The sequence below is a fragment of the Hyalella azteca genome, unplaced genomic scaffold (genome assembly GCF_000764305.2).
Source record: "Hyalella azteca isolate HAZT.00-mixed unplaced genomic scaffold, Hazt_2.0.2 contig11647, whole genome shotgun sequence".
In the NCBI taxonomy this organism is placed as follows: domain Eukaryota; kingdom Metazoa; phylum Arthropoda; class Malacostraca; order Amphipoda; family Hyalellidae; genus Hyalella; species Hyalella azteca.
Window position 1 is genome coordinate 312449 of NW_025941636.1, and position 20475 is coordinate 332923.

Below are 20475 nucleotides of genomic sequence, written 5' to 3' on the forward strand. Positions count from 1 at the left end.
CATCTAAAAGACGGACGATGTAAGTAAGAAGTAGGCCTCCGTAGACTTTCTTCACCCTTGACCAGCATGGAAGTTGTGCAATACTTACGGCTGATTACACATCTTCAGAGGGCAATCCAGCTGATTGCTTCAGCCGCGCTGCTCTACAGTATCGATAAATTTGCCAAGATACTAAGTGTCTCTATTGTAAATTATTTGGCAATGCTAAGCGCAGAGCACTTCTACATTGTCCCCAATTGCGAGGGTACGGGTCACTGGCTGATTACATTTATTTTTGGTGTTCCTGCTAGCGGTAAAGTTTTGGATTCGTTTAGATTCTAAACTTTATTTTACACTTTAAATGCTCGGCCACTTGAACCAAGAAATTCAATAGTTTTTTGTCTGATCAGCACCGCAAGCAATCCTTACAGAGAGAAGACTTTAGGCAGGTCTAGATTGCTCCGCGGTAGATTTTAATCTAGAAATTCCATTCCACCACAGGGTATTTTAATCTCATCGAAAGATATTAAGAAGGAAAATAGTTTCATTGAAACTTTTCATGCTCCCGACATTAACGCCAATTGAACGTATTTTTCAATTTGGAAGGTTCTCTATACATGACGAAACATTAGCACAACTCCCCATTGTGCGATGAGAAAAAATTTATTCTTCAACGAGTAATTTCATTCTGGACACGAATAAATAAAATCTTAAAAATGCTTATTGAGTTCAGCAAATTATTATCATCGTGCATCTTTATCTATAATTAATAAAAATGTTTTCGTTCATGCCACTGGTAATTTATAGAGGTGACTTTCATTTTTTAATTTTCCACAAAATTTATACTAAACGAGTTTTACGACTACAAGAAATAAGTTAAACTAATAAAATGATAAATTCTTCAAATGTGAATTCTTTTGTGGCGTGTTCTAATTTTTCTGAACTTAGCCACGGATAACAGAAACCTGGTACGAGAGACAAGGGCCTTCTCTCTAGAGGCTGCGAAGCTATAGCGTGGCCTTCTCATATTCAAGAGACAGATGCCTTCACTCTAGAGGCTGCGAAGCTATAGCGAGGCCTTCTCATATATTCAAGAGACAGGTGCCTTCACTCTAGAGGCTGCGAAGCTACAGGGCGGCCTTCATATATTCAAGAGACAGGTGCCTTCACTCTAGAGGCTGCGAAGCTACAGGGAGGGCTTCATTTATTCAGCGCATACCAAGAATGAATAATTTTACGTAGGCTGTGAATCGGGATATTTTTAAGAATGTTTTTAAATAATAAGAAGTATCATGCAACCAAAAGTTCTTTTATAGTATTTATATTATATAATCTATACATATTTTCTAAAGGCACAATAGACTCACGAAGAAATATAATTTACAATTTTAGAGACGCGTGTAAAAAATTTTGCTTTTAAATGGAATTAAATATATTTAATAAAACTTCTTTTTGTGAACGATTTTGGTGATTTCAATTCAATTAGTGTATGAGGATGCAATATCGGAGTACATGCGATGGTGACCACCAGATCCGCCAAAATCATCATAGGCAGCAAACGCAGCGTAAATAAATCAGCAGTTCAGTGCTGCACGGTGAAAACTCACCCGTGTACACGTTGCCGATGAGCGTTGCAGTTGTGGACTGTGTGCACTCACCCGTGTACACGTTGCTGATGATCGCTGCAGTTGTGTACTGTGTGCACTCACCCGTGTACACGTTGCTGATATTCGCTGCAGTTGTGGACTGCGTGCACTCACCCGTGTACACGTTGCACATGATCGCTGCAGTTGTGGACTGTGTGCACTCACCCGTGTACACGTTGCACATGATCGCTGCAGTTCTGGACTACGTGCACTCACCCGTGTACACGTTGCACATGATCGCTGCAGTTGGGGACTGTGTGCACTCACCCGTGTACACGTTGCACATGATCGCTGCAGTTGTGGACTGTGTGCACTCACCCGTGTACACGTTGCCGATGAGTGTAGCAGGCACGCAGAATATTATCACAAGCAGGTCTGCAAGCGCCAAATTGAACAGGAAGTAAAACACAGTCGTCTTCATGATGCGGGTGCGAGCGACCACCATCATGACCAGCACGTTACCCACCAAGCCCACCACAAACACTATTGAGTACGCTACTATGTACACCAACGTCGTGATGAATGAGTGTCTAAACTCATCGTATTCTATGCGGTCATCGTAGTTGTAATAACTATAATTGAGGCTATCGTTGTAATTGCTGTTGTTATAAGGGCTGTCCAAATGATAGGATTCATTCATAAATGCCATCCTGCATATGTTTGGTCTTGTAAGCTTTGAAAAAAAAAAATTACGGAAAATATGCCCGAAAATGTAATGTTACCATGAACTAGTTCACTCCATTATCACGTTTTAATTCACGTTATATTCGTCAAACATAAACGATTAATTGTTTGCGTGACACTTTCGTTAGATTGTTTACGAATAAATTTCTTTCTACCTCACTTCTTGCACTCATAATAATTCTATAACCCTAGTGCGAGTTGCAGGTCGGCATCCTTGAAGTACGGCGAGTGACTCCCGCGGAGTAACAGACACCGACGCACGTCCCGTCCCAGGCTCAGTGCACGAATGACCGAACGAGGCGACTGGTGAGCCGAGCATCGCTTCGTAATTCATTGTTACATCGCGAAAACTCTTGGATTCACACGAAAAATATGCAAATCAAAATAGAATAGTCTAGGCTGTCATAATTATTGGTCATGAATTATCACGAAACTGAGACTTATTGGAATTGTCAGGGAACTTAGACTTAGGGTGATCATTTAGCAGCTACTCTTCAGAAAATTAATTTGATCAATTGAGAATTTGTGCGTGGTAGGAACAAAAATGTGCTAAAATCTATCAACTTATTATCTCTTTAAGAGGATGTGATTGAACCTCATAGAAATAACATACTCAAGACAAAACACTTTGTTTGCCAATCATTCTTTCCATGTCTAGAATTCAAATGATTACTACACTCTAGATACAAGTGGGAATTACAGTGCAGATATTGCGGTCTGCCAATTATTTAAGCGAGGGTACTAATGCCCACTGGTGAAATACAGCGACTGTTTCAGTGTTGTAATTCTCGATAATACTCGAGCTGATCGTTTTTTTCTGTCTCGGAATATGTTTTTCTGTATGCGGATGTTTATTGGCTATTCTCCTTTCGTCTGTGCCGTACGATCAGGACAATTTAAAACATTATGACAATTCACAAGCTACCAAATTTACAAAATGCGTTGAATATAATCACCGTGAACCTGGCAGTCTAGTTGTTAACTTGTTCTAGAATAATTATAATTTATTAATCAATAAATAATCAATGTATTTATTGTTGTGCATTCATCCATGAGATAATAGCGGCCTGGAATTTTACAGAGGTTTAATTTTCTTTCCTTTAATGTTCAAACTTAATTTCAATTAGTAGATAAATCGATTAATTATTCCTCGTAAGGATGAGTGATAACCAAATAAATCATAGCACTTTATTGTATCTTTACAATGAATAATTTATGTGGCTAATATCTCATAAGTTTAGATTAAGTTTAAGTGTAGATTTCGGGTTATTTTCGAACAATTTTCAAAATCTTTATCATCGGCTCACTTACGAAGAACATTATTCTTTTTCCACAAAAGTTTTATTGTTTTGTGAAATAATTGCCCATTCTTAATTAACATTAATTTTGCTATTTGGCCAATATAGCGCAAATTTCGTCGGTGAGGTAGGCGAGGTCGAGCAGCCCTATGGCGGACTGTAGGTGCCATTTGGCGTGAGGGATAAGAGGACTGCACCACGAAGTTCCAGGGTACAGGTTAGTTCCGTTCTGAAAGTCAGGGTCGAAGTATTGGAACGAACTAAATTGATTCGCGATAAGATTTACTCGAGGCAGAAGCTCCCATCCTATATAATTAACGATCGGGTCGAGAAACAATTTACTTTTAGTCAAGACGCGTTCTTGCCACAGAAAGGCGTAAATTAGCTTCATGGTTGTGCTGAGTGTGTTGCCTAAAAGTTTGGCATGATCAGCAGGCGGAAGATGTATACTAGATGTCGCCCGACGAATTTCTGGAATATAATCGTCGAGGACGAAGCGACGAAGATCTTTCGGTAGCTTGAAGGCGTCCGCAAGCATCGGAACTAAGCTGTCCACAATAACGGCATCAAAACTCAACGTCAAAATCGTACAGTAAATACCAGAATAAATTAGCATGTAATCGGGAATGTCGAAACTTTCAGTGATGTTATACCACTCACTCACAGGCCGCGTGAGGTACATCGTCTGGAAATCATCAATGATCTGGACAGCCGTTTTGGCCCGTGGAGTGGCACTCAGATCGTGGATGACTGAAGACTTGTAGTCAAGATTTGAAAGGCTTGCCTGATGGAAAGCGTATGCCAAAACAGCGAGAGTTTTACGGTCCTGTTGACGTCCAAGTCTGGTGTTGCTGCCATGCCAGAATGCGGAGCCCCAGGCCAGGGCTGAAAAACCTTTTCCCATTGCTTTCACATATTCATCTGACATAGAAAATCCTCTCCCCGAGAACTGGCGGAAGCAAATTTCTAACACGTCATGATAATATGCCAAATTTGAGGCATAGTCACACGGCTCATAAATGGTCATTCCGTGCATGGTTGATGCAGTAACGTTGTGCTCGTGATAAAAAGAAGGAAATTTACCCCACTCATCTGAAGGAGTGCCGTTGGAGTCCCAGTAATCGATGATTCCTTGCCATGCTTTGTCTTGGGCTCGAGGTAACTCGGGATCAAATTTCGCCATGCACGCCCTCAACTCTTCGAAAAAGTGAGCGTCGAAGCCCTTTTCTCCGCCCGTCATGAGGAGCTGCATGGCGTGTTGCATCGCCAGCATGGAGTCGTCGGACTGAACATTTTGTGATGCTTTTTCATGGTAAGGCAGAGCACTGGCAACCACTATTATGAAACTCCACAACCAAGCTTGGCAGCCTTGCATGCTGATGTTATTGTCCATACTGAAGAGTCTTGATCATAGTGGATACGAAGCTCAAGTGTGCTTGTCCATTCATATCTTATCAAGATTTGAAGGAGAAACATTGATAAGAAGGATAAATACCTTGTAATAATTCAGGTGAAAATGTCTGAGTGTGACCGTATTTGTAGAGATTTCGGAATGAGGAACTGGGAGAGTCTCAACATTGGTATATAAATACCTGTAGAGTCATTGAACAGAAACATTTTAACATAACTCAAATGCAGACGCATAAAGTAAAGTACGTACGATACTAAATAGATCAGCGGGACTTCCTATTCAATAATTGAATCTTCGAAAAATTTCTTGGACGTTTGCTCCAACGGTTCGAATTTATCATTCCAGCAGAGGTCAGAGACTATAATTGTAAATAATCTATTAGGTATACTTAAAGTAATTAACTAATTAATTATACAATAGCTAATATGAAGTGCACCTAAATTACAACACTGCATCACATAAGACAGATACAACACTGCATCACCCTTTACAACATCGAACAAAGCCTCACTATCTTTTGCTGATTACGCATTTTGAAAAATTTCAGTCATTTATCAGTATTGCTCGTAAAATAAAATAAATTTTTTCAAAGAAGAAAAAAATATTTACCTGGCAAGGTATAACTTTTTTTAAATACTATTTTATCAAAATCATGTAAATTTGGTTGAATTTAATTTAGAATTGTCACAATTGTTTTCAAACCATTCCCCTATTTGGATGCGTTTTTAAACAAAGGAAGGTAATGTTGGTCATGGAGGCCCACTGTAACCTTAAACCCTGCTCTTAATGTTGGTCATGGAGGCCCACTGTAACCTTAAACCCTTCCCTTAATGTTGGTCATGGAGGCTCACTGTAACCTTAAACCCTAGGTCATGGAGGCCCACTGTAACCTTAAACCCTGCCCTTAATGTTGGTCATGGAGGCCCACTGTAACATTAAACCCTGCCCTTAATGTTGGTCATGGAGGCCCACTGGCCATCACACACAGAGTTGAAGGTCATGTCGTACACGAGGCGGCCGCCGAGGTCACCAGGGCCCCGACACTTCGGTTGACGGTCCCAGATTTTGTCTCCATGAGCGTGAAGCCAACTGCGCAGTTGCCGATAATTACAATTATTAATTATTAGGCTGAACCCTTTCATCTCATTCCTCCTCAATTATTAGGATCCTACATCGAATAAGCTGAATCCCTCATTCCGTTCCTCCTCAATTTTTAGGTACATACCTCTATCAGACTGATCTTTTCTAGCCCATTCCTCCTACACTGATATTCTTACCATCGATCCCAGCAGACTGCTGGTGAAATTGATCACTCGTATCCTCCGGGTTACGTCATGTTAACTTGCCACTAAGTTGCCCAATTTTATTGTACCAGTACTGAGCTCCTATAAATTGATCTCAATTCTAATTTTACATTCTCTTAACTAACAAATTATACTTAAATTCTGCCTTATTTCGCCAGCATTAGTTATAGTTTTTATTATAGTAAGGATCGTTCATAATTTCATTAAATTTACAAATTAATTAAAATAAGTATTCGAAGGGTTACAATTTCCAACTCTCTTCGAACATATGTGATTAAAAGAATAATGATACGAATTTACTTATTAAAGTTTTATTTTGCGATATAAAATGAGAGTAATTATTATCTATGATAACCGCGAGCTCAAATCCTTCTCATCTATAAGTATTATCTCGTTAGTCTTAGCAGAGGCGTTCTTTGAAGAACAAGTCTTTGTTAGATCTAATTGGTGGCTCGTGCTCAATGTGAAAGCGTTCGATATATTTCTTAAGGAAATGAGGAAGTGCTTATGATGAGTGCACTGTAGGTCTGTAGCATTCATGCTTCCCTAAACTATTAATTAAATGTCAGGTCAAAAGTGAGTCTTTCAGTGGTGGGCATATATATTTGAAGAATGGGTATTAATTTGCTAGGTTATTATCATATATAACTGCTAAACTTTAGTACTAATTACTCTTAATTAATTAGCAAACGTTTCTCGCCGTGGGCATTTTTCATTAAATTTTCTAGAAGTTATATAGGTAATGAAGAGTTTTTATTCCTCAAGGTATAAAGTTTTTTTTAAAGAGGATTTTTTAGATAATTCCCATTCCCTATAAATAACTTTTTTATTCTTTCTCAATCAATAAGTGATAACTTTCTTTGAAAAGAAGTGCATTAGGCTGTGATATTATTTGGGAACACATTCATAACTCAAGTGACAAGATTTGAGGCCAATATATTTATAAAAACACTCCACTAAAATTATATAAATTAGTCCATTAAGGCATATATGAGACTTTTAAAAACAGAAGAAGTAAAGCACAACACATCGCACACTTGAATTAAAGTAAGGACCCAGTAATGCTGTAAATTTATTGGTATGAGAGAGCATTTTACAAGCAGCATGACATTCAATCAGTGAGTTAGAAGAAGTTAAAGCGACACGCTACTTACTTGGTGAGATAGAGGATGTTGCAGAGCAGCATGACATTCAGCGCTACTTACTTGGTGAGATAGAGGATGTTGCAGAGCAGCATGACATTCAGCGCTTCTTACTTGGTGAGATAGAGGATGTTGCAGAGCAGCATGACATTCAGCCCTTCTTACTTGGTGAGATAAAGGATGTTGCAGTCACAGTGCCAGGGATTACGAGATAACTTCACTTGCTCAACTTTTTCTAAGTCATCCAGCAGTCCTGGCGGTAGTCGCATGAACTTGTTGCTGTCAATCTGACTGGAGAAGTAACACATTTCAAAGTGTTACCTTTAAATACATTTCATCTATTTTTCTTCAAGAATATATCAACCATAAAAAATTATTATTCGAAAATGTTACCCAGTTCAACGTACAGCCTGAGAAGATTAGGCGAGCGGACGAAGATGCGCCTGGGCAGGTCGCTGAGCAGGTTATTGTTTAGCAGGAGCCATGTTAAGTTGTTCATGCCGGAAAAAGCGGCAATTTCCACCTTGGCAATTTTATTAGAAAATAAATATAACTTCTCAAGCTTCGGGGTACCTGCGGGAGCAACAAGTAGAGAAATTAATGACACGCAATTGCAGTAATGATTTCTCTTTGAGCAACCTTTAATCACATTAATCAATGTTATGGGAAATGGTAATTTCAATACTTCATCCCCGTATTTAAAAATAACTAAATTATGTAAAAAAAGTAGAAAATAATTGTTGACATTACAGACCAGCAAACGTGCGGTTGAGTATTTTCCCGATGTTGTTCTGGCCGAGATAAAGCTCCTTCAGGTTGCGCAGCCCTAAGAAGTCGCTTGCTTGCACAGACTCGAGGCTGTTGCCTGTGAGCTCTAACATCGCCAGGGACGCTTGGTGGCTCAGGAGACTGGGTGGTAGCACCTTCAACTGGAACGATTTGTACAATATTGCTTCGTGTTATTATTTCTTCTTAGATGCGTTAAAATTATTTTGAAGCAGCAAGTTGTATACATCATTGGATGTAAAAAATTAAAATAACTTTTTTAACACATGTGATTGAAAATTTTAAAGCCTGACCTGATCATACACCACATTTTAAAGAAAAAACTGTTTTTTTTTTTGTTATTTTACGATTAGATAATCTATTCATGAGTTTGTTCATTTGGATCCAAAACTCGTGCAGTTGAACTGTTTCATCAAAAATTCGCTTCTACATAGTGTATTGATTTTTCGATCAAATGGAACTTTGTAATTCAATTTCGTAGCGCAATGGTAAAATTTTGATGAGCACACGGCTACATCAAAGCCGGAGTGAACGAGATATTCAGTCCCTAAATCAGACTCATTTCAGCCATAGCATTGACGAATAAGTCCTATTCTGATTACAAAATATTAGGAATTTCAACTAACATTCAAATTCAAGGGAAATGGGCAGTCTTCTAAATCGAAACAAATTAATATGATTTGCAGGTTATTTGATATGATATTAAATTTTAATATAATTATACAGAATATATGATGTGAAAACCGTAGAACAACTGTGCTCTGATTGCTTCAATAAAGTCATGTCTAATAATTCGTTTTAAAATAATCACTCTATTATTGTTCTTCAGTGGCAGACTGGCAGAAGCAGTTAAGTTGTCACGGATATTGGACGCATTCACTGTGTAATATTTTCCTAACAAACATCCTAGCAACTTTAGAGGCAGTTTGGCTTCTTTCGCATAGTTAGTCCGTATAGATCAAAACTCTAGAATGGGAGCTAAGCTCTCCCACCGTTCAACGCTAACGGCCTCCGCTTTTCTCAAACTTTTATTGTAGATGTTAAATTAGAGAGCTAAGTTAGGTCCGGATTTTAATCTAACTATACTTTTAAATGAAATCTTTATTGCCAAAGTTTTTTCTTGCCAAGATTTGCACTCAAGAATGCTATGCTCCTCAGAACTCTCAAGGAAAAAATTGAGTTAGCTGAAGGCAATATCCTAACTGTTACACTTGATTCTCATTGCATTCTTGAATTTTTATTCTCTGAGGGTGATCAAAAAACTATGATTTAGTTTTCATTAATTTAATGTTTGATAAATTTCGGGCATAAATTTTCCATCCTCACCTGCTCTGTGCCACAAATGATTTGGGTGACGTTTGAAGTAGTTTTAATGTGCACATTCCACGTGAAACTAACATCTCGCCCAATACTTGACTTCACTTTCTCTGAAGAATTTGTGCCAGTTCGTTGCCTGACCTCACAGCAGCAACTCCTAAGGTGCTGTTTTGGGCCAGATTCATTTTGAAACTCTCCTGTATACGCTTCAAGTTAGATGGTATGGACTAACCTTTTCAAGAATCTTTGGCCCCTGTTCACCTTTGAAACTATGGATTAAAGCAACCAATGGAAGCTTAGCTTGAGCTCTGTCGGGACTTTGGACGCATGCGTGGGCACGTGCTGAAGTGGATGTCGTCTGCGCTACGACTTACCTCGATGGTACACCTGACGTTTTGGATGCGACCAGTACCTTGACCCCGGCATCTTACCTCTGCGCGGGCGTGGATCAGCTCCAAGAACCGGCACCTCACCAGCGATTCACCGAAGGATTTTTTAGCACTTCAGGTACGTCACCCTATCTTCGTAGGCACGGAGCAAGCGGTGATGAGGTGTTAAATCCTGTTCCTTTTCACTTGAAACCCGAATAAATAATAAAGCCCGTAAATTATCCATACTCTAATATTTATTGGTAATTTTAAGACTTCATTCATGATTATCCAATAATAAAGATTGCTCTTACTCGGAACGTGTGGCAGCAAGTTGCACCAGCTCGACCTACTTTTGCTACGATTGCAAACTTTGTCATTTAAGACCTTTCATTGCATCGAGCGTTTTTTCGCCTACTTTGAGCTGAACTTTGTGCCTTGCCTGATCACCGTTTCCTTTTCTTCAGAATTTTCGGGTTGGGCAGACGCAGGAGCGAGTTGCGGCTCCTTTGCCTCTTCACGCTTATTGAAGAGGAGCCGCTACCAAAATTAGGCAGCACCAAACTAACTATCTCGTGGAATTGATGGCTATTTATACCATCTTGAAATTTTTTAAATAAAGAAAAGATTTCTTTAGCCTCCAGTCCATTCTTGTTTTGCTTGCCTATATCTTCATTTATCAGCTCGTTCCTCAAAGTATTGTCCAGAGGGTCGCTAAATTATGGTTAATGAAGTAGAATGATAAACATCTTTTAGAGCTGAGATCCTGTGAATTGTCCTAATTAGAATCTTCTTGTAAACCAATTCAATTAACGGCAGATTTTCTGATAAAAGATACTATCATATCCAAAAAATTGAAGTTTCTTTCAGAGAAACACTCTGCGTCCTCGAAAATTATTTGTGGAAGGTTTCGTTCTCGCCAAATTAATTTCAGTGAGATTTTATTCAAGTCTTCCTCTACGGAGCCTTTAAGTTGTCAGGACTAGAGCGATATTTCTGTCTTGCCCTACGTGGGGTTCTGGGGAAGAGACTCCTGTGGAGGAGTTAAACTACGAGAACTGCTAGGCCAAGCACCTGAGTATTTTTTAAATATATTTATTATTTTAAAGATAAATGTAAGACTTTAAACGTTATTTGAGTGCAGATATAAAAGTAATATGAATTCATGGACGACCATTTAATAATTGATGCTAGATTTTACCTTAAGAACAGAATTCTCAAATCATAAAGATCATGTGTCCCGATCACCGGCAAGTTAACCTGCCAGGATGTGTTAGTTGCTCGCCTTGTTATGGTCGAGCCTGAGCATTTCCAGGCTCGTCAGAGGCGAGAACACATCAGGTGCCAGGTGCTCGATGTTGTTGTGGTGCAGGTGCAGCTGCCGCAGCTGACTGAGCGAGCTGAACACGGTCCTGGGCAGGTCCTGCAGATGAAATTAATTCTGCATGAAAATTAAATATTTTGTTGCAAAAAATAGTAATATATTCCACGGATATGTTTAGATGAGGCCACACCTGCGTCACGTGGATGCAACAATCGGTTTCAGAATATTTTTTAAACTACATTTCTTATGTCATTTTTCAACCTCTGAATAAGGAAAATAATTAGACAGTTCTAGTTGCAGAAGAAAAACAAAGCAACGAAGCAATGAATCACTGCTACAACAATGCTCAGATCATTCACTCTCAAGTGAATGACTCACTCATTCACATTGAATTAACAAATTCATTAGTGAATAGAATTTCCCATGTACGATCTAGCCTACTTCGCTCATCAATAATCAAATATTTGTAAATACGTCAGCATCAATAATTCTTATTACTTAGCATATTCCAATAGAACTTTTAGGAAGTGAAGACCTCACCTGGATTTTGTTCTCGGACAAGTCGAGTTCCTCAAGCTTTCGCAGCTGCGAGAAGGTGGCGGCCTGCAGCGTCGTGAGCGAGTTGTCGGAGAGGCTGAGCGTGTGTAGGTGAGGCAGGCCCATGAACGTGCTGCCTGGCAGGCTCTCCAGGGCGTTCACTGAAATGTCGCTGCTCCCGCAACACAAACTATAATATGAGTCTTTGCATAGAAATGACACTGAATGATTATTACTTTACTAAAAATATGAATTGCGTCGCTGCTCCCGCAACGCAATATATAGACTATAAAATCAATTTGAGTCTTTGCATAGAAATGATACTGAATGATTATTTTACTAAAAATATGAATTGCGTCGCTGCCGCCGCAACATAAAAAATAGAGTGTAATACGCTTATTAATGCAAGTATAAGCAGGATATACAATTATGTAGATGCTAAAATTACAGTACATCATGAGCTTTCTTCGGGAATTAGTGGTGAGCACATTGTACAAAAATATGTCCATTCAATTTTGGGTAAACAACCCATAAAATTTGTCCGTCTTTTCACAAATGCAAGAAATTATCGATCTTACTAAACTAATTTAAAAAAATGGATTTAATAAATAGCAAGAAATTCAAGCATATTTCTGCCTGAATGGAGATGAAGCAGAACCAAGCCAAATTATGCACGCAGAAAATCAATACATTTTTACGTCTTCGCTGTGAGGGTAGAAAATGTAAATTCTTTATGCATCCGTCCTCATTATGCGAGATTAATTACTTAGTAACTACTTACGCAGTCAACGATAGTTAATTAATAGGCAAACTTGATGATTACGTTTGCTGGAAGTGATTTATTTTTAATGCGATTGTGGTCAGGTACTCAGAAGCTTCTTTCGGTAAAGAAGTAAAATAATGAATCAGTAAATAACTTATGTTGAGCGGTATTTCATTCTCAATTATCGTGTTATAGTACAATAAATTAGATGACCATAAAATAAGTGTGATAAAGAACTAGATATGGTGTAAAAAATCGAGAGTTGAAGATGAACGTCGTACTAATATGCACGAGGCTTTTTCATGGGCTGCCGTTACCTGTACCATTCGCACCAGAACAAAACATTCATGGTGAAGGCTTTTGAAGTGAATGACGCTCTACTCTGCCCGTGATGCTCATGCGATTAATCTAATTTTTAAAGCCCTTTGATGCTCTGGAAAATGTTTCATTACTTATTACGGGCGTTGAGAGTCCGTATCTTGTATTCAAGCGACTCGTTTTCAGCAGAATAAGGAACAGATTCAGATATTTATGATAAAAGCGGCTGGGTCGTCCACTTGAAAGACATAGACGCATTTTCACCTTAATTATTTAATTAAATTCATATCGCCTAAATTTACAGAAATTACGGAAATAAATTGAAAGCTTGACCTAGAATTTGCCGGTAAATTTATTAGCTAATACAGTTTAATTTTGTTTGAACGTTTTTAACTTATTTTTAAAAGAATTCAAATGAAAATCACTATCAAATGCTAATCAATTTCAAATGCTTAATCACTATCACTATCCTATTTTATCAATGGTTCGTTTTATAGCTAACACGTTGGTATCAATCAAAGTTATGACGTTAAATTTTTGTTCCTCTTACATCTTCGTCAAACTCACGCTACTCACAGTTTTTCTAGGAAGAATGCTAGCTCAAAACTTCTCGCATATTTCAGTGAAGGGCCTCTACCGAATTTGCCAGTTTCGAGCACTTTTAATGTAACCTTACAGCCTAACCAAAAAAAGGGGCTATTGCTCGGGAAATCTTACATGGTCTGCAGGGATCTTGAATCCATGAAGAGGTCTGGGGGCAAGTGACGTAAGCTGTTTTTTCGTAGCTTCCTGAACACATGAAAGGAAGCAGTGAATACCAAACTGTCATTTGCATCATCACGGACAAATTTAAATTGGAAAATAAATTGCCTTTTCAATCAGAATCGTAAGTTTGATCGGGCTTCATGGGCTTGAAAACTTGCGAAGTATTATATCGGTTGCTGTGCGAGTTGCCGTACATTGCGACTCACGTCTCTGATCTTCTATAAGAGGCAACATGCGTGACATCACAAGTCTATAAAGTTGATTAATTCAGCAAGTTTTACATGCAAAAAATTGCAATCGCTCTTAGACTTTAGACAAGAGACAAAATCTAGGTGAACTTAACATAAATTTAGAGATAATTTGTAACCAGTTTTATTTAATGCAATATTCACTTACCCTTCGCAATCAATACGTTATTGGCTTTAAATTAATATCTGTGTTTTCATGATACATCTCAGATAGGGTCGGGAATAATGCTTGCATGTCGTAACGAACACAAAGAAAGATACGATTAAAGGTTGTTCAAATCACATCCTTTATTGATGAACGAACCACATTTAAAACTATTGGTGAAATAATATTTGTGAGAGTGCGAGTTATTGACCTTGTCTATAACTCACACGTGCTGTAGATTCTCCAGATCAAAGAAAATGCTAGGAGGCAGCTGCTGCAGGTCATTTTCGCTCAGGTCTCTGGAAAATTCCCATCATATGCATATAAGTTGTTTCGAAAAAGCATAATTCAGTTATGATGATTGAAAATCTTAATTTATATGTAATTATCAGTTACGAATGAAGAAAATTCTGATTTACTGAAGTATCACATTAGATTTATTTACATATGCCGTTTTTCATAAGTATCACAAAAAGAGTAATACAGCGTTTTGAACAAACTTGCTCGAGCATGAGCCGTAAATTCGAAGAGCCAGAAACGCAAGATCCTGCACTCTTCGAAGTATCACACCTGCATGATAAATCTCACTGAACCCTGGCCACGCTATCGCGGAAACTTTGCAGCATTTTTCAGGCCGAACTAAAGGAGCCCTAAGCCTAAAATATAACTGGGATCGCTGGTCTCTACTCGAGTCAGCGATCCTTTTGATCTCAGGCGTGAATTACTTCATTTTTCAGGAAGAAAAACAACTCCTGATAATATTTATAGTTGTAGAGTAGCGCAGCATATTCGAACAGTGATTGCTAAATATATAATTCTTATTAGTCGATGAAATTATGATGGGCAATGGGCAATTGTCAATTGTAATTGTTGTTGTAATTCATTGATCAATAATTGTAGTAATGGGCTATCTGGCATAAGAATTTCTCATGTAAGAGAGAGAGAGAGATAAGTTAATTCATGCTTAATGAATTTTTCATGACGTTTTAAGAAAATTTAAGTTGAGTTTAAGTGGTCGGGTTAACTAAGCAAGAGCACAATACTCAATCAATTACTAATGCTTGGTATGATTTGCTTAAAATAGATTAATGAAAGTTTTTAGCAATGTTTTGCTGGTCAAAGCATAAAAATCTAGCATTTATGAATTTTTCATGAGAGAAACTATTGACGATCCCAGCTTTTATGAATCTGAGAAAAAAGAAAACAATCTCACATCTCCTCTAGGTGTGTCAATCGGTTGAAAGAATTCTTGTGAAGATAACGTAGCTTGTTCATGCTCAGGTCTCTGTAAGGCAAACGACCCGGAAATGTTACGAACATTAAATACATTAGAAAGTAGCATTATTTATAGTATATTAGTGTGTCTATCATCTCATTCCGTTTTGGAACATACTATACTTTAACTTATTTTATGTTGCCGTAGAATTTAATAGTGGACAGCAAATTAAAATAACTACTTAGGTACGCACACATTATAGGTAGAAAGCACAAATTCCTTTTTACAACTAAAATAACTGTTGATATTCTGGTATAATATTTTGTTATAACATTACGAGTGTTTTAAATAAACACATAAACTATAAATGCTTTATTTCTTGCCAATAGATTTTTTTCCTCCAGAATATCGAAAATGATTTATAAAATGATTCACATGGATATGGTAACAGTGATGTACACAAAGCCTCACAGCGTCTGGACGTCGACCGGCAGATGTTGTTTTCTCGGCACACGGTCCAAGCCCTCCAGCCTCCAGCAGCTCACGGCTCGCGTGTCTTCAGTGCAAGAACACGGGCCCTCCGCGCACCGCGACCACCGCGTCACTCCGGTGCCCACGGGCCACACTTGTGACAAGTGGTCGGGTTAAACTCAACCTCACTTGGCATAAGTGATTAATAAATGTCAACCGAACTTAGCATAAGTGGTTGGGATAATCTCAACCTCACTTAATTAGCATAAGTGGTGAGGTTAAGCTCAACCTCACTTAGCATAAGTGGTGAGGTTAATCTCAACCTCACTTAGCATAAGTGGTTGGGTTAATCTCAACCACAGTTGTGACGGGTGCTGGGTAGTCACAACTAATCACTCGTGACTATGCTGGGTAGTCACATGTGTTTGGTTAATCTCATTCCGGCTTTTGACGTTTTGACGTGTGCTGGACCAATCTCAGCCACGCTTGTGACGTATGCTGGGCCAAATGCAGCACGGATAAGACGTATTTTTGGCCAATTTCAGTTACATTTTTGATGTGTGTTGGGTCAACCTCAACCTCGCCGGAACGTGCGTTACTCAATCCAAGTTCGCCTGTCTGGGTTTTCCTAGTCAGGAAAACTTCTTTGCGACCGTCACAACATCAACCTAGAGACACACATTCAACCCATGTTGTGCTAGGAGTGTGCGAAACACATTTAGGATGTTACCATTATCCCTTTGAAATCGATCACATATTTTATGAATATTACATTATCTTATTTTACAGAATAATTTCCATACCAATAGCAAACGTTTACGTAGAATCTTAATGACCTCACGCTCTTATGATAAGAAGTACGCTTTACAAAAGCGTAATGTTAATTCCGGCATAAAACCAATTTTTGAGGAGAAAGTTCTAATGGTATTAGAACCCATGCATTATAGAATGTTATAGAACCCATGCATTATTTCCTGTATAACTTATTTACAGAAAATTGCTCAATATATAGTTATTATGATTTTTCATGCTTAGTTAACAGCATTGCATGTTCATTCATAGCTAACTAGTAACTCTTCGATTCACAATTCCCCTGTTTTCTTTGAGGATGTGGACTTAGATGCTTACGGGGTTGTAGCGGAAATAGATTAAATTACTTGCTTTATATATATATTTATTTATAATTTGTAAGTGTAATGTATTAGTTTTAGGATTTTGGTTCATTATTTTCAGTCTTCAATCACCTTTCAATCACCGTGACCTCCAGTAGTAGGGCGATTAGTAAGTATATATAGTAATATAGTAAGTAGAAAGCTCTCTGATATTTGTGATTGTTGAATTTAATCGTGAAGAGTGTTGTATTATATTTACAATTTTCGTGTTTTAATTTAATTTGTTTATTATTTTATTCATTATAGGCCGCAAGTCATGTATTTCTCGATTTATGGTCTCTGGACTTGAAACTTCAGAACAAATAGAAAAGTGCACTATTAGCTGTTGAAATGCCCGGTTTGTCTTGTGCAAGTGTTAGGGTTGCAGGTTGTTAGGATATTAGGTTTGTTGTTTGTATTTCTATTCATTCAACGTTAATTATATACATTTAATGACTTTTTATACATTGAAAAATCCTTAGTTTATAGAAGTATTGCATGGGTAAGGAACGATCACGTGCTGTGTTGGGGAGAGCCAGTTCGATCATTGATTGGAAATTCCTATATTGCGATAATGCTCGCGACACTTAAATAGTACAAGGGAATTGAGACGAGTGAGACAACACTAGAACTGAATTTAGCCTGATCATATATGACTTAATTATCTGTACCATTTGTAAAATGCTTGATGAATATAGCATTTGCCGGTGCTGGAATATAATCTGTCGATGTGATATTTCGTGAATCCGAGTGGAGATAACCGTAAAGTCTGTGTTGTTGAAACATATGATGACTTGGATCATTTTACTTAGACCACTGGCGCTGCAATTAGAATCATTCGTTTTTGGAGATCGAATTTCCTGAATTTTAAGCGTTATTGAAAATGCATTGGTTAACATGTTTGCACTCACTCAAAATCACTCATCAATAACGGTTCCTCTTCAGTAATGAATAGTCGTCAGAAGTTAACTCAATTATTGGCCGAGTCACTTCGATTATAATTTTAAACGCGAATGAGAAACCGCGCATGTCCATTTTTCATTGAAAGATCTAATGAGTAACGTCTGAAACATGAATGAAACCATAGAAGCTAGAATGGTTTACATACAATTGAATTTAAAAATTAATGAAATTGATGATAAATTCGTTATCTTCATTATCAGAGTAGAGGGGAGTAAAATCTTTACCAGGAATAGTTGAAAAATATTTTACATCAGAAGGCAAAAATTTTCGATAAAACTCTCAACTCACCAGGCTGGAAGAGACTCTCGACTTCGCGCGCCAAGTCGTCTACTTTAGTGATGAGACCTTCCATTCTTTCCATATTCTGAAAGACTTCTTCGAGCGCCTCAGGTTTGATCATCTTGAGCATCTTGTGCATAGTTTGCTCGGTGTATTTCTTTGCAATGTCGACCGCATGGCAGCCCGACAAGCCGCATAATTCAGCCGACGAAGAAGCATTGGACTTTGGCAGAGCCTCGAACAGAACAACCGTCAGAAGAAAAAAAACCAATCCGGGTAAAATGAAGTGCATATTTGTGTTACTCACCCCGCGGCAGCGCTACAGAAGTATACCTGTCGTACTAGTTAACTTTACACGTTTTACGGAATCAAGGAGTTTGAAACTCGTCTAGAGAGTTCCGCGTCTACTCATTTCACATGTGTTAAAATTAAACTTTTTATTTTAGATCCAAAGTCAGAGCCTATAATAGTTGACGCTTCAAAACGGACGCTAATAGTTGACGCTTCAAAACGTAACAGGAAAGTAAAACGCGAATGACACTAAATTGTTCACGGCGCGCATTAAATGCCTTGCTCACGAGTGCAGTTGGGGGTAGAATGGACCGCGTGGACGTCCCTGGCGTGGCGCTGCGACGGACGCGTCACCAGACGCCGGACGCTGCAATTGGACGGAGGGTGTGCGGTTACCCTGGCCAATGATGGCGCAATAAAAGCCATTGGCAAAAGAATCACTGCACACGTCAATTGAAGCTAAAAACGATTTATTTGTTAGAAGTTAAAAGCCACTGGTCCTATTGACTGTTTTAAGCCACAAATTGACAATAATATTTTATTCGAATCTCGTAAATAAATATCATTTTTAGTGACAGGACTCCGGAACACTTTACGTTGCTAATCCCATGTGGTCTCCTTGAAAGTGAAAGACAGGAATTAGCCACAACCAACTTAGGCTGAAATGTTTGCAGGACACAATGGGGAACAAAAGAATGCTCTTGGTGCAGGAATTTATTTTCATTCCAGTTATTTTTCATTTGAGTTATGTCACCCATTCTACCTGCAATTTGCTTAGGTACTTTGTTCGCCTTGAAGTGCGGGCAATGAGACAGGCAGTAAAACGAAATTTTGAAGGATCACAGCTGGGAGATTTTCTGTTACACATCAAATTTACATTTAGCGATTATTCATTCAACTGTCGGCGAATGATATGATCTGAGAATGGGTTCAATGATTTCCCTAAGTAACACCTATAGATGCGTGTATGGTATTACTAAAAAACGTGCGCTGAATTAATAATAAAATTAATCAATTTGAGGAATGAACTTCGAGTCATACATAAGTAACAATTTCTGTTTAGTATTAAAAGTTAGGTGTTTATTGAAGGAAATTAACACAAATCATGATAAGTGTATTCATTTATTTAGTTTTAGGTGAGAATATGTGCTGCTTTGCAAATGCATGCCTGTGATAGCAGGTCGGTGGAGGTCGGTGGGATATGTTTTGCGAAGGTTGATAATTTCTAGAGATATTATTGATAAAACATAAATTATCTTATACGTAATAGCTACAATGACTGGACAATAAATTACTCAATTGAGAAATATCTGATAATTATATTTATTCTGAAGTATATATTATTTTCTTACCAGTGATGCACATACTTTAATTAATTAGTGAAAAGTGACGAAATATATATTTTCCGTACTCATCATAGCTTTTTTGTTCATACAATCGATCGGAGGCTTTTGAATAGATAAGTAGAATGAACTCAATTGATGAATAATATACTCGGATTTTACTCAAAAATTCTTAACTCTTTCCAAAACTCTTTTGCGAGGTGTGTTATTTATTGCAATGTTATTTATAATAACCTTACGATAATTGGTACGGTGGTATTGGACGCTGTCATCAATCTGATTTCTTAATTCATAAAAAGTTTTTTAAAATTATCTGCAATAACTTCACAATAACATCAATATGATGAACATCGTAAATTTCATAAATATTATAATGCTGAAGATGCTCCAGTCACTTCAAGTCTTTTTCAACGGCATAAAAACTTCAATTCAAGTTTTATCACAACCTAGGGACATCTAAACACAACCACAATCGACAACGCCTTCTGACAATATTTTCCTTAGTTTAACAAAGTTACAAGCTAGATAATGAGGCATATTCACAAGTTACTTTTGTTTCGCTTCCATGCTCTAAAATTTTCAAGTAATTTTATTGGAATGATAGATAAGAGTTTCCGTAAATTCTCTTAGCAATAATCTACAGTATTGAGCATCTACTCCTAAAACTATGAGAAAGACTCGATGCTCTAAAGATATCATTCAATAATTCATAAGATTAAAATTGCT

The 20475-nt window shown here is 37.9% G+C and overlaps 2 protein-coding genes across 2 annotated transcripts in view; both read right to left on the reverse strand.

Moving 5' to 3' along the window:
• LOC108668151 (neuropeptide SIFamide receptor-like) overlaps window positions 1–2274 on the reverse strand; it is a 39896-nt gene extending 37622 nt beyond the window's left edge. The window contains exon 1 of the mRNA XM_018155307.1: window positions 1944–2274. Within this exon, the coding sequence (XP_018010796.1) occupies window positions 1944–2274 (331 nt within the window). The remainder of the gene's footprint in view (window positions 1–1943) is intronic.
• A 3423-nt stretch (window positions 2275–5697) lies between these two features.
• Window positions 5698–18407, reverse strand: LOC108668153 (carboxypeptidase N subunit 2-like). Its single transcript, XM_047882941.1, has 12 exons — window positions 18125–18407; window positions 15723–15876; window positions 15249–15320; window positions 14263–14334; window positions 13595–13666; window positions 11800–11968; window positions 11221–11358; window positions 8219–8393; window positions 7872–8037; window positions 7630–7755; window positions 5909–6107; window positions 5698–5875 (listed from the first exon to the last, which is right to left on the reverse strand). Exons 1-11 carry the CDS (start codon window positions 18405–18407, stop codon window positions 5954–5956), a joined length of 1581 nt encoding a protein of 526 aa, XP_047738897.1. The 3' UTR covers window positions 5698–5875; window positions 5909–5953.
• Window positions 18408–20475: the final 2068 nt, after the last annotated feature.